At 46.3% G+C, this 14,611-nt stretch overlaps 2 protein-coding genes across 4 annotated transcripts in view; one reads left to right on the top strand and one right to left on the bottom strand.

The window, feature by feature from the left end:
* SLC36A1 (solute carrier family 36 member 1) overlaps window positions 1-14,148 on the top strand; it is a 104,505-nt gene extending 90,357 nt beyond the window's left edge. The window contains exons 11-13 of one of the 2 annotated variants that reach the window (XR_012330920.1): window positions 390-469; window positions 1,903-2,022; window positions 14,131-14,148. Coding sequence is in view for 1 of the 2 variants with exons in the window: in XM_033853493.2 (XP_033709384.1) it covers window positions 390-451 (62 nt within the window). In the remaining variant the exon portion in view is untranslated. Of the gene's footprint in view, window positions 1-389; window positions 470-1,902; window positions 2,135-14,130 lie in introns of those variants that run through there. The other variant, XM_033853493.2, reaches the window with a different exon arrangement.
* Window positions 1-14,611, bottom strand: part of FAT2 (FAT atypical cadherin 2) — an 86,334-nt gene that overhangs the window by 24,431 nt on the left and 47,292 nt on the right. For both annotated transcript variants that reach the window (XM_019924765.3, XM_019924766.3), the window contains exons 11-18: window positions 14,174-14,370; window positions 12,005-12,158; window positions 9,505-9,738; window positions 6,850-7,233; window positions 4,547-4,761; window positions 3,467-3,604; window positions 2,712-2,855; window positions 881-1,078 (exon numbers count right to left, since the gene is read on the bottom strand). In XM_019924765.3, coding sequence (XP_019780324.2) covers window positions 881-1,078; window positions 2,712-2,855; window positions 3,467-3,604; window positions 4,547-4,761; window positions 6,850-7,233; window positions 9,505-9,738; window positions 12,005-12,158; window positions 14,174-14,370 — 1,664 coding nt within the window. The remainder of the gene's footprint in view (window positions 1-880; window positions 1,079-2,711; window positions 2,856-3,466; window positions 3,605-4,546; window positions 4,762-6,849; window positions 7,234-9,504; window positions 9,739-12,004; window positions 12,159-14,173; window positions 14,371-14,611) is intronic.

The raw sequence follows: 14,611 nt of genomic DNA on the forward strand, positions 1-14,611 counted from the left end.
TATTTTCCAGGACTTGGAGTCAACCGTGACTAGTTGGAGTTGAGCTGGTTAAGACTGGGTAGGACTGCCGACCCTTTAACTGGGCATGCCCAAGGGTCTGCTTGGTGACCTTGACGTCAGAGGGCAGAAAACCCTCAGATAGTGCTAACTGCCTCCATTTTTGAACGTGCAGAGACCTGTAGCTTAGTTACACCTGCGGCAGAACAATGATTACTGCACCTTTTTCCTGTCAACTTTCCCCATGCTCCCCAGGCGTCAGACTGCCCTGCTCCTTTATTTTTTATTCCATAAATGCCCCAAGCCCCTTGCCTTTTGGGAGGCGGTTCTGAGACTTGTTCTCCTATCTCCTTGCTTGGCTGCCTTGCTAATAAACCCTCTCTTTACTGCAGACTTCGGCATCTCAGCATTTCAGTTTGCTGCGTGGTTGGACAAACTGAACCTGGTTCGATAACAGCACCAATTCTCTGAGGTAGGTCTTTAAAAAGACTTGAGGTTCAGAGAGCTGTCCTGGCCAAACTCAAGGAGTTAGAGCCAGGGTGTGGGAGTTTTTGTTCTGTCTGGGAGCAGGGGAGGAATTGAGAGCTTGGAGTCAGAATGCTTGGGTTTGAAGCAGCCCAGCTCTACCACTTATTAGTAGCATTACTTTCAGCCAGTAACTTAACCTCTGGGTACCTCAGTTACCACCTTTGGAAACTGGGGGTAATAACCGTACTCACTGTAAAGCATGTTGTGGGGATTTAATGCAGTGATGCCCGTGATGCCTGGCACAAAGGAAGAGTTCTGTATATTGTTTTTTCTAATAAGAGAAGCACTGGTGGTACTTTTGTCAGCACATTTTCTGTCCCCATGGTCACCACCAGTGGCCCAGCACAGCTCTCACCTCGATCTGAAGCTGATACCATTCCTGGACTCTCTTGCTCAGGCCTGCAGTGGTCACCAGCCATCCGTCCGGGGTCACTCGGAAGGCAGAGCCATCGTTCCCCTTGGTGATTTGGAATGAGTAGGGGGGACCATTCTCTGGGGAGTCTGGGTCACTCAGGATCAGTTGCAGGACTTTGCTGCCGATGGGGGAGTTTTCCTGAGACCAAGAGAGACAGGAAATCAAAGAGCAAAATGAGTCCCAGTCCTTTCTTTCACATCTTTCCGGGTCCCCTTCTCTGGGATGAGTCCTCAGCACTCTGACTGCTCCCAGGTCATGTCTGCATCTTAAGATGTCATTCATTCATTCTGCCCATCTGTGAATTAGCTGTTGACTTTTGAACTTCCTGAGGGCAGTGCTGGTTTTTAGAAACAAAGCCCATTGGGGCTGGAAGGGTCTTTAGAGTCCCTTTATCCTATAGAGGTGACTTGCCGAAGTCACATAGCTGATGACTCATGTATATAAATTAGTGCCTGGGGTCCTTGTGGGAATTTTGTGATTCATAGGGTCCATTGAAAACCTATAAATGGTTTTCTGATTAGAGGACCAATGAGAAAATTCAAAGATGATTAGGAATTAACAGAGAAAAATGGATCCCCTGGCTATTGTTCCAGTCATTGTTCTATAACACGGGAATTCAGTATGCTGTAACACAGTGGTTGTTAACTCTCTTTTTTAGCATCAAAACCTTATCTACAAACAGTATCTTATGAGCAGAAACTGGTAATTGCCTATCCAACAGGCATTCTTTCCTTCCTTTCTTACAAAACCCGACTTTTGTTCAGGCGATGGGTGGCAATATCCTCAGCAAAGATATACCCCTCCTAAGAGGAGATGGACTATGATTGGTTTAAGTCAGTTACAATAATCTGAGTCCCTGTGCCAGTTTTTGGATTTAAGGGCGATCATGTAATCCATTTCTGATCATTGGAGGAGTCTACCAGCTGGGGGTTCTGAAAAGTCTTCTTCTTTGATAAAAACAGATTCTGCAAAAGAAGTTCCCATCTGTTTGCCTTTGAAGATGGTTTAGCAAGGATGTGATGCTGGAGCTGCAGCAGCCATTTTGTTACCATGAGGGAGAAGGTACAGGAATTTTGAAGAAGGTAACCCAAAGTTGTGATATCAGTTTCCTGCTGAAATAACCAATTCTGGAATAGAATTTCCCACGAGCAGACCTTTTGCTATGTGAAATAATAAGGCCTTATTATTTAATAAGCTTTTAGTCAGGTGATCTGTTATTTGCAGCCAAAGCATCCTAACTCATACTCATGATACAAAACAGGTGAAAGTGGGGTGACGCTGGTTGATGCATAGTGCGACACAGAACTCTGTCCTCTTACCTACTTCCTCACCTCCCTCACCCCTTGTGGTCACAGTTCCCCCACGGAATCTTAAGACTCTCTCCAAATCCCATTCACAAACCATTAGTATGGTGGAAATAGCTTGGGATCTGGAAGATCTTCTGGGTTCAAATCCCAAATTTGCCACATTTTGACTGTGGCACATTTCTATACCTCCATTTAAAAAAATCTATAAAATGGGTACTGTCTACTTCCATATGGCTGTGTGAGTCCCCCATGAGATCATGGATGTGGACGTGCCTAGCACAGTGCCTGATAATTTTTAATTGTGTAATCCATAATCCCCTTCAGCAGACCGTGTTGCCATTAGGGTTATCAATGCAAGGTCACAGTCACTGTTTGGGTGGACTGGTATCAGTGGTGAGTGCCCTCCACTAGGAGGGATATGAAGGGAAGATGGATTCAGGATGCTTTGGGAAGCTTGAGCATACCTGGACGGAAGTGCTGTAGTTGAGCTGGAAGAATCTTGGTGGGTTGTCATTGACATCCGCCACTTGGATAGCGATGTCTGTGTCCTCATGCAGTGGGGGCTTCCCACTGTCTGTGGCTCGGAGCCTCAGGGAGTAGCTAGAAATCTACAGTAAGATGCCCAGGGGAGAGTTAGCAACAAGACCACTCAGTTCCGCCCCCTGATTCATGACTAATGTTTTTAGAAAAATAAGATGGAGACACTCCCCTATGCCTGCCCTCATTACTCTCCCATAGCCTTTTAGGGCTCAGGTTCTAGAGTCAGGCAGAAGTAGGTTTGACTTCCAGTTTAACCATTTACTAGATGTGAGACCTTGAGAAAGTGACTAAGCTTATGTGAGGACGGTATTAGGACCTACCTCCTAGGATTACTTTAAGGACCAAATGGCGTAAGGACCAAATGGCGTAATGTATGTACATCACTTAGCAAAGTTCCTGGCACAGAGCAGGTGCTCAATAAGTGATAACTTGTAATGATCTAATGATCCCTGGTTAATAGTGAGAAGCTGGCCTGAGCTCTTTCAGGAAGGTTAAAGTTTACTCAGCCCCTCTCCTGCTGAGGTCAGGGGGACCCACAGAGAAAAGGAGTGGGAGACCCTGAGGGCAGGTCTGGAGAAGTGTCAGGATGGGGTGTTGAACACAGTTCACCCTCTGGACCTGCAGCAGGGCTGTATTCTGCTCTGCTGAGCTCAGATTGGGCCCCTCCCACATGATTTACCTGTTCCCAATCCAGGGCCTTGGCCACCTGTAGCTCCCCTTTCTTCGGGTGGATAGCAAAGTGCCCAAGCTCGTTCCCTCCTATGAGGCTGTAGGTGATGGCACTATTTAGGGGTCCATCTTCGTCAGTCGCTGACACCTGCAATAGAGGCGGGTGACAGTTGTGATTGGGGAGGCAAGAAGGAACAGAAAGGAATCTTGGCCCCTGGGAGTGTAGGGGGCACAGATATGTCCCTGCCCCATAGACTGCCCTTGGGCTGGCAATCCCTGGACCATAGTCGTCCTTGCCAAGGGAATCTCCTCATACATCCTAGTATGGATGTCAGCGTGCATGGTTCATTCGTTTATCTATCCATTCATTCATTCATTCACTCATTCACTCATAACTGACAGGGTGCTAGGGTCCTGTGCTAGGAGTTGAGGAATGTGCCAAAATGAATAAGCCCTCAGGAAGCTTAATGTCTAATTTTATGGACAAGTCTAATTTGGGGCAAAGTATGATCAACTTTATGGTGATAAATTTCACCTGGGGAGATTAGAAGAGATTCATGAAGCCCTAAAGGCTTCTGGGAGTGGAGCCAGCATTCCAGGCAGAAGAAACAATATGAGCCCAGAGGTATGAAAGTACAGAGGATGTTTGGGGAATGGTACCTCTTCCTGTGTGGTTGGAGCATAGGGTGCATATCAGGGGGTGGAAGGAGACGAGAACCTCGAATGTGGACATACAGAGTTTGGTTTCACTCCATGAAGTGGGGAGCAATTACATGTTTAAATGCAAAGAGGTGTTGTTTGGTGTCCCCTGTCTTCCTCCCCTCCCACGCTGACACTCAGTGTCCCTCTGGCCATCCCCTGGGGCCTCTCCTATGCCCCATTCTTTCAGTACCTGATCTAGATCTTATCAAACGTGGCTCTGAGAAATTTTATCATGAGAGAGTTTGGTTGAGCGGCTACAAGTCAGAGTCAAGTCTGTAGTGTATTAATTGATAAAATAATCCATGTTCATAGGTGACTGGGGGAGGGAGAGATAAGAACCCACCCCAGAGTCCATGCCCCTCAAAAGGGCAAAATTGCAGATCCTTACTGTGAGCACAACATCACCCACGATGGCATTCTCTAAGACCCTCGTGCTGTACAGATCCTGGGAGAATCTGGGCCGGTGTTCGTTGACATCAGTGATATTGACCACGATTGTGGTCATGTCACTAAGGGAGGAGGAGCCCTTCCGGCTGCACTCGATGGATAGGAAGTACTTGGGGCTTGTCTCAAAGTCCAGGCTCTTATTGACGTACAGGATCCCTGAGGAAACAAGAGGTGATGGGAGCATTGAGGCAGTTGGGACCACAAAAGCAGAGTACTGAGGGGGTCTTGAGCCAAACCCCGGGAGAAGCAGCTCAACTGGGTTGGGAGAGACAGACCTCCTGCGTCATCTCCTCCATCATCTCACTTCCCTCTTCATTTTCTCTCTCCCATAGCCTCCCCCTTCCCCTCTATCTCCTCTCATTTTCCTTATTACCATTCTCAGCAGCAGTGTTCCCCTCATTTATTTCTGTATTATTTCATTGAAATCTCATTTAATTCTATGATACTCACTCTATCTCATGTAGACCTGTAATAACCCTGTAGAGCAGGAACAAGTGTGATTTCCATTTTCTAGGTAAGTCAGCTGATGCTCCTAACATCTACGTGACTTGCCCAAGCTCAGTCACCTAGTAAATGACAGAACTTCGATTATAGAGTTTTATAATACCCAAAGCTGTTTAACAAATTATTAGGGCAGAGATTTATTATTCTGAACACTGGAAAATAAAAGAACAAGGATTTATCCTGCCATTCCTGGATAACTGAATAGTTAATGGTAGAACACTCTTCTTTATAAAATAATTCCAGTTAGTAAATGAATGAGGAATGATAAGGTTAGAAAAATCACCATTTCGCAGCCCCTAATGAAATAATATATCTGGGAAATAATCATTAAAGGCTGTTAAAACCATTAGAAAAAGAGCTGGATGGATCAGGCTGACAACCCCCGAACCCACCATCAATCTTGACCGCAGAAAAAAGAACCAGTCAGCCATTACGTGCCTCCTCATGTGGTGCAAAGGAGAGCCCAGCATCATCTATGAAGCTTTGTTGGCAAAAAAATTGAGCTTGAACCGCATCAAGGTCTTTGATCCAAATGTCATTTATAATAAATATAGGGGCTAGAGAGATACGTTATATGACACCGTAAAGACACAACTAGCCAATCTAAAATTATTTTAAAAATCCTGCCTCACACACGACCCCAATATTTCATTAAATAAATGGCAGCAGGAAATAAAGAGGGAGAGGAAAACGTTAGAGGTTAAAAGATGCTTAAGACACGGCCTGTCAACCAGATGCAATATGTGGACATTTGGGGGATGCTGACAAGCAAATCAACTTCTAAAAGACATTTGTGAGATAATCTGAAAAATTGTCTGGCTGGGTATTGGACTGTATTAAGGAATTATTATCTTTTGGGTGTGATAATGGTATTATGGTTGTGTTTATACAAGGAGTCCTTATCATTTAGAGAGAGATACACACCAAAGTATTTACAAACCAAATGGTATCATGTCTGGGATTTGCTTTAAAATAACTCAGCAGTAGGTAGATATGGGGGGGCAAAGATGAAACCAGACTAGACAAATATTGATAATTACTGAAGCTGGGTGATGGGAACATGGGGTCCATTATACTGTTCCCTCTATTTGTTATGTGTTTAAAGCCTCTGTAATAAAAACTGAAAGAATACTGCTCAACAGTAAGGCGGATGCCTTAGGAGGTAGAGCGCACCGTTGCAGAGGTGTTGTGGTGAGGAATCCGCATGGAGCCTGGTCGGACCTGAGCAGCCTCTGAGTCCTCCCTTCCATGGGATTCTGGGAGTCTGACTTAGATCCTTCTGTGGCTAGGAGGAGAGAAGAGAGCCGGTTTCCTAGTTCTCTCTCTTTATGAGACTAAGGGAAAACTCGGGGGTCCCCGGATGTTTCGGGAAGGCTTCAGGAGGGAAGCAGGCAGCCTTGCCTTGGGCTGCCTAAGCCCCAGATTCTAGCAAGCGCTTCGTGCCTTGGCAGCCAAGGATGGAGGGTGGCTTCAGCCTCCTGGGGCTGGGTGTGAGCCAGGACTATGAAGCTGCAAACTGGGAGGAGAGAGTCCTCAACAGAGTCTTTGGTGGGGATGTAGTGGAATAAGGGATGTTTCCATGTAAGCTGGCCCCATGCTACAAGAAGGGACTTGGTACCTGGAGAGATGGAGAGTGAAGAAGGGGCTGAAGGATGCTGGGGAGGGGCTATGGTATGCGAGGAGTCCAGTGTTCCCCAAGACTCTGTGTGTGTGTATGTGTGTAGGGGGTTGCTCCCTCACCTGTGTGGGCATCCAGGCGGAACCGTCCCTGCTCGTTCCCGCTGACCACGCGGTAGCTGGTCTTCTCGGCGCCCGGGCGAGTGAGGGTGGCCAGCCGCAGAACCTCCGTGCCACGCTGGGCGTCCTCGGGCACCTGCACGCTGTGCTCGGTGTTCAGGAACACGGGCAGGTAGTCATCCAGGCCCACCACGGAGATGGTGACGGTGCCCAGTGTGGACAGCGGTATTGGGGTGCCCAGGTCAGAGGCACGGACGGTGAGCTCCAGTGCTGCCTGTGGCCTGACCCGCAGTGGCTTCTCCAGGCGGATCACGCCTGTGGTGGCCTCGATGGAAAAGCGGCCTTCGGCAGAGTCCGTGAGAGAGTAAACCACCTGGGCATTGGTGCCTGTGGGGGGAGACAGAGCGCGTGATTCATACAGAGGGACCCTCCTCTGGCCCTGCCTGCCGCAGAGCTTTCAGCCAGAGGAGGGCCTAGCCAGCAGGGTCCCCATAAAGGCTAACATGCTTAGGCTGTTAGCAATGAGACTCTCGCATGTGAGGGTTCTTGACTAGGGTGGGGTTCAATGCCTCATAGAAAGGTTCTTATGAAGGCGAGGGTTCTGCAAGCCCTTAAGGACATCTGAAGCTGTTTATGTGGAGGTTAGGGTCCAGGGTCAGCTCACAAAATAAAAATTGTGCAAGATCAAAAGCACCCATAGTGAGTTCTTTGGTTGTGATAGAACAATCCTGTATCTTGATTGTGGTGGTGTTTGCATACATATTCAAATGCGTGCATATAGAAACTATGAAATCTGAATAAGACTGGAGTCCAATTACCAGTAATGTCCCAGGGCCAGTTTCCTGACTTTGATACCATACTGCAGATGCTGCCGTTGGGGGAAGCTGGGTGAAGGGTGCTGGGCCTCTCAGTACTATTTTTGCAATTTCCTATGAGTCTATAATTATGTCAAAATAAACCAAAACAAACAAACAAAAAAAAACACACCCACAGAAAGTTCTTAGTAAATCAAAGAATGTAGTGTTTTTCCAGCTCTGACTCAGGTGCTATTATTTCCTTGGGTTGTGGACCAGATGAAGCAGTTGGCTCATGTAGGGACCATAGGGTCTAAAGAACACCAACATTTAGTGCTCAGCCATGAGAGCCTTACCCAGTGGGAAAAGCACAGGCTCTGAGCCTATAGGGATTGAGTCTTATACACATGTGGGGACACACAGCCCTTTCATTGGATTTACATGAAATAAATGTGCATACCATGCACATTCTCCCATGCATGAATTTTCTGGAGAGAGAGAGGTGCTGGTCAGGCTATATTTGGAATATTGAGGTGGAATATTTGGGTTAGAATAATAATAACAGCTTTGAAGTGTTAATGGTTAATTGATGCAAGGCCAGAGGACGAATCCTAGAAGAAAGGTGGGATTGGAAACACGAGATTGAAGAAACTAGGGCCCTTCTACCCAGACAGGGAACCTTGAGGCTGGAGCAGATAGTCACTGCCTCCTAGTGTCTGAAGGGCTGTCATGGGCGAGGGTCTGGGAGATCTGTGTGGCTGCAGAGGGCAGGACCGTGGTTGACAGATGTCTGCTCCAAAAAGGTAACACTTGATAATTATCTGAGGTACCATGGAAGGAAGGGGCTGCCTAGGAAGTAGGGAGCTTCCTGTCCCTGGAGGTGTGCAAGCACTGGCTAATCAAGCATTTGCAGGGCCTTAGACGTTAGATGCCTTTGCACTGCTATTTGCCCTCCCTAGGACCCCTGCATTCCTCCAAAATCTCTCACCTTCCTCAATGCCAACCTAAAACTCACTTCCTCTAAGAAGTCTTAAATTTACTCTGTTGGTGTCAAAGCAGGGTGTTTTGATCCCTCTTTTATCACCATCATCATCTTCATCATTGTCATATCCTATGTTCCTCTGGCAACTTTGACCCTGAGGGTATTTTTTTACCCCGCCTAAATTATAAAATTTAATTCAAGAAAATTGGATGTGTATATATATATATATATACACACACACGTATATGTGTATATATATATATATAAACATGTGTATATATATACATATATCTATAGATATAGAGATCTCCACAATGAAACACTTCATGATATCAGAAGCTATAATTGGTATAATATGGAATGAAGACTCCTGGATGAATCCAATTTGCCTTGTAAATAGTAAAAGGAAAAGAATTAACCCTAATGAAAACAATGTCATTAAAATTAAAATGCAAAGTTGTAAAATATTCCACTTCATTGACTAGAAAATTGATCCAAGAATCTGATAGGCTTAATGGAGTTTGTGCCCTAAGTTTCTTTCTTGTGGCCAATTAATCAGAGTTGAATAATTCTGATTGGCGTATTTCACATTAAATGTTTGTATTCAAATGTTCTTGAGGTTAAATGGTGGGATTGAAAGGGCTCCAGGTCTAAGTGGCAGTGAGAAACAATGAGGCTGAAATGCCCCATACCAGCTTTGAAACATTGCCAGAATCTTTCGTACCTAGCACTTAGGTATGCAGTTTGTGGACATTTTCTACTTGTACGTGTCTGTAGGCTCAGGAGTGAGGTATTGCTAGTCTCAGAGCAACACAGAGAAAGCCAGACCCTCGCCCAGGGTGACCCTGTAAGCAAGTGGCCTCCAATCCTTCTCTTTCTCACCTTGGTCTGGGTCTCGGGCCAATACCACCGCAACAGGGGTCTTCACTGTGGTGTTGTCGAAGACTGCCACAGCACAGTGGCTGGGGAAGAACCGGGGGGCGTTGTCATTCACATCCTCCACGTGAAGGGTCACATCTGCCTGGCACGATTGGCCGCCTCCATCCGTCGCCTTGGCAACAAGGCTGTACGCATCCTTCTTCTCTCGGTCTAAGGCTGTGAGTGTGGTCAGCTCCCCTGGCCGGAGAAAGGACAGCAAGTGAGCTTTCTCTGGGGGCCATGACCCCAGCATGTGACTTCCTGATGTCTATGTGAGACAAACCCAGCCATGCAGTGTGCTGTCACAGAGAAAAGGGGTCAGTCCTGTGTATAAATGGTTAGGAAAGGGGTTCAGTCTTGTAGCTTCCCACACCTGCTCGCCTCCCTAGTCACATTCCACCACCACATCCCCAATTTAAGATCCACGCCAACAAGCTACAAAGAGGCACAACATTTTAAAAGGCCAGTTAGGCAATTTCTAACAGCACATAAAATGGGTTTATCCTTTGGCCTGCAGTTTTACTTCTAGGAATGTATCCTATAGAATAATCAACCCAAGGATAAAATATACATATAGAGATATTCTCTGCAGCATTCTTTATAAATAGCAACATACTGAAAATATCCTGTGTCTTTCAGAAAGGTACTGGTTAAATATATTATCATTTAGCCATATAGTAAAATACTATGCAACACAAAAGGAATTATGATAGAGCTTTATGTACTGCCTTGTTAATAGCGCCAAGATATTGCTATGAGAAAAAAGTCACAACGTAGTATGCTACATAGAGATTTGGGGGATGCGTGGAAAACCGGTCTGACAGAATATACACCAAGAGTGCTTATCTTTGGGGGAGAGGCTGGTTATCATGAAGACGTTCCAATTTCCGCATAATACATGCCTACGTGGTTTGAATTTTTGAATAATGAGCATGTATTATTTCCATACTCAGAAAAACTGCCGAGTTTTTTTTTTTTTTTTAAAACCCCACCGATCATCCTGCAGCTGGACAAACAGCAACAGAGATTAGGTCACCTACTTGGGGTGACTCAGCATGCCCATGCTGGGGTCAGACAGGGTAATGCTGTCTCCTTTTTATTTTATTTATTTATTTATTTATTTATGGCTGCGTTGGGTCTCCGTTGCTGCGTGCGGGCTTTCTCTAGTTGCGTCGAGCGGGGGCTACTCTTCATTGCGGTGCGTGGGCTTCTCACTGCAGTGGCTTCTGTTGTTGCAGAGCACGGGCTCTAGGTGCGTGGGCTTCAGTAGTTGTGGTTCACGGGCTCTAGAGCGCAGGCTCAGTAGTTGTGGTGCACGGGCTTAGTTGCTCCGTGACATGTGGGATCTTCCCGTACCAGGGATCGAACCCGTGTCACCTGCATTGGCAGGCGGATTCTTAACCACTGTGCTACCAAGGAAGTCCCAATGCTGTCTCCTTCTAGCCAGACAGCTTCCTGGGATACCAGCTCTCACCTGCCACCTCCCTACTCAGGAATCTCCAAGGCATCCTTTGAGCTACTGATTCCAAGTCAAGTGTCAGCAGCTGGCTCTCTGTCACCTGGGCCTTCTGTGCTGTCCGTCTCCACACCCTTCCTTATAGCAGCAGGGCAGGGATCCCTCCTTTTCTAAAGGAAGCAGTCTCTACCCTGTCTTCTCCACCAGATGCTCACAGGCCAGCCTCTCCCAAGTATTTGTGGTCTATTCTGCTGGGCTGTTTCCCACTCTCCGCTTTGTCCCCTAACTGATAATATTTGACAATGGAAACCATATCTACTGAATTCTTATTATGTGCCAGACCTGGGCTAGATTTCTATATACTTTATTTGTTGGAATCCTTGCAACAATGCTATGAGATTTTATCTCAATCTGCAGCATACAATCTTGAAATCATGTCTTTGACCATGACTCTCACCTGCTTGAATCCTTTAATGGCTCTAAAGGTGGGATTTGGCCCCCCTGCTCAGAGGGCCTCATCCTTTGCTCTCTCTCCCTCCCCCACTTCTGTGCACCAATTTCTGGCTGTCTCTCAGGTCCTCAGATGTGCGTGCTCTTTCCCAAAACAAAGTCCTCGTATAAAATCTCCTTCTGCCTTGAATATCCATCCCTACCACTCCCTTACCCCCTGGCTACATTTCCTCAGAGAAGTTTTACTTAACCCTGATCCCAAATTTAAGTCCTCCTGTGAAACCTCCCCTAGCATCCTGCATTTTTTCTTAGCACACTTCAAACCACTGATTCAATGACTGCCTTTCCCACTGGATTGTGAAGACCTACATCTTGTCTTATCAGTTTATGTCCTTAGCATCTAGTGAATGCTCGACACACAGTGCCAATATATGTTTGCTGAGCAGACGGAGGGATGGATAAGTAAATTCCTGTTTCTTTTCTAAGGAGCCTGGGTACTGGGCCCTGGTTATGCAGTGTATAAGTTCTTTGCTTGATCCTGCAGCTCAGGAAACCTACCTGTATGAGGATCCAGCTTAAATTCATCTGCCCCAGGACCATGCAGTGAATATGTGATCTGAGCATTGGTATCGGAGTCCAAGTCTGTTGCAGAAACTTTCAAAATGAAGTGTCCTAGAGGTACATCTTCACTGACTTTGCCAGTGTAGAGAAGCTGGAGATAGAACAAAGAAGAAGGGGATTATGGGAGATGCGCTGAGATTCAGAGAGAGGCAGAGTGACAGAGAGGGAGACAGAAGCAGAGAGAGAGATTAGAGAGCAGAGATGGAAGGGGGTAGGGGAGAGAAGCAGAGGGGGGGGGAGGAGAACAGAATAAGATGGAACATGCAAGGAAAATGGAGATTAAAAACAAGGAGAATGATGACAAGAGACATAGTCAGAAAAGCAAAGAATGAGAGAGAATTTCCATCATCTGAAAGCTCACACTCAGGGCTAGAAGGACCTGCCGCAATCTGTTACTCCACAGGGGCCACATTGCAGAAGGGGTGGCACAGGGGAGAGGCTGGAGTTCCCTGAGAACCCAGTGCTCTTCCAGCTGCTGGCTCTGGGCACAGCTTCCAAGCAAACCGGTCCCCCCACTGCATGGTGTGGGTGAACATGGACACCTGTACGTGCTCCAGGTGGGGGCTTTGTGCCTGAGGGGCTGTGTGGAGACAGCCCCCAGGCCTCCTTTCCCTGGCTCTGGGGATGCTATTGACCACCTCTGAGAAGGCCAGGGTGAACTTGGCCCCAGCCTCTTCCAGCATGAGGAGGGTGCAGGCTGGTTGGCAGGATGCTGAGGGGAAAGAAGAGGAAGGTGTGGCTACCATTCTCCCCCAAAAGGCTGCCCTTCTGAGACCACCCAAAAAGTGGTCATCTTGGATCCTGCAAAGACTTTTTTCCATGCACCCCACTTGATAACCCAGGTTCTCTTTTTCTACTCTGCTTCTATGAGGTTGGAGTGTGGAAGACAGTGGAAGAAAAGGTGATAGGATATATGATTTTTGTGTGTTCCAAGGTGTGTGTCCCTATATATGTGTGTGGACAAATAAAGTATGAAGAATTGAAGTATATATATATTCACATGCATATGTAAGTATGTGTGAGTTATAGATGTACATTTGTGTATATGGATGGGTATACTTATGGATGAATGTTGTGGGTATGTAGGTGTATGCTTATGTGTATCTTTGTGTGTGTGTGTGTGTATATATATATATATATATATATATAGGTATTTGCATATTTATAGAGTTGTACATGATCCTTTGACTATGCGTGTATGTGAGTACCTACGTATAAGTTTGCATTTATGTATATATACTGAATAGCTGGATTTTATATAAATCTGAATTATGCTAATTTGATGTTATAAAATTTAAATGTTAATAATTTAACTTTATCTGCAAACTTTGAAGTAATGCACATCTCCCCAAAGTTAAAAATTATTTACTGTGTTTAAAAAAATATGTTTAAAAGCAGTGCTACATGACAGTGGTTGTTGATTTATGCCCTCTAAGAATGCAGTTCCTCTCCTTACGCATGTGCACGCGTGCGCACACACACACACACACACACACACACCACTCAACATTTTCCTTGGGAAATTGAGTGTTGAATTACGTGAAGTCCTCAGGAAAGTCTCCCTTATCAAAAGTGTAACTGCCCTGTCTGCATGTTTGTTTATACATATAACCGGAGTAGGGTCTCTGTTGCTCTGTATAACCTATTCATATGTAGGGATAGGCCCACATAGGCATGGCGAGTGGTGTGGGGTGTCTCGGGGGAAGGTCTCTTTGGATGTATTTGATAACAATGAGCCATGCTAACAAGCTGAGCAGTGGAGGGGCTTTCCCACTGGGCATAGCAGGCTTTTTTGAGAATGAAGAATTTACTTTACTTCTGGATATGTTTTGCAGAGAAAAGGATATTTTTATGGAGTGTAGGGGAAGAGGTATGGACCATGGGTCCTAAAGAGCTTGGTGACATCCCTTTGGAGGGGGTGGGAGGAATCACCTAGAATCGCCCTTGCCTAGGGCACTAGTCGGAGGCCAGCCAAGGAGAAGCAAGGGCAAGTGTGGTCAACGATGTCCAGTTCCAGAGATGGTACCCTGAGTCCTTCTCCTTCCTCTTGCCCTTCACTCCAGCTTCCTTGCCTCTACTCCTCCCCCACCCTCACCAGGCTCTCACCTCTGAGCACTGCGGGCTGTTATCATTGATGTCCAGGACAAAGATCTCCACGGGGACTGAAGCCTGGAACTTGCCATCGGAAGCGGTGATTCGGAGCAAGTACTTGGCCATGTGCTCACGGTCCAGGGTCTTCCTCGAGAAAATCCTCCACTCATCCCCAACTTGGCTGATGCCAAACTGGCCCAGGGGGTCTCCCTCTAAAAAGATGGGACAGAGTTTCCTGAATCCAAGCAACAGGAGCAAACCAGGCTTTGTGCCCTATGTGGCTGCCCACCTGACACTCTTTTTTAGGATTGTTGGGAAAGGCAAAAATTTCCTCCCTTAGCTAAGGACCCATAATTCTGCAATGAGTCAGTTTATCTGGTGTTATGAAGCCTCTACCAACTTCAAAGGCCTCCATTAAATGGAATTATCACTGCAAGAAACACTGCTCCAGAA

The sequence above is a fragment of the Tursiops truncatus genome, chromosome 3, assembly GCF_011762595.2.
Source record: "Tursiops truncatus isolate mTurTru1 chromosome 3, mTurTru1.mat.Y, whole genome shotgun sequence".
Lineage (NCBI taxonomy): Eukaryota > Metazoa > Chordata > Mammalia > Artiodactyla > Delphinidae > Tursiops > Tursiops truncatus.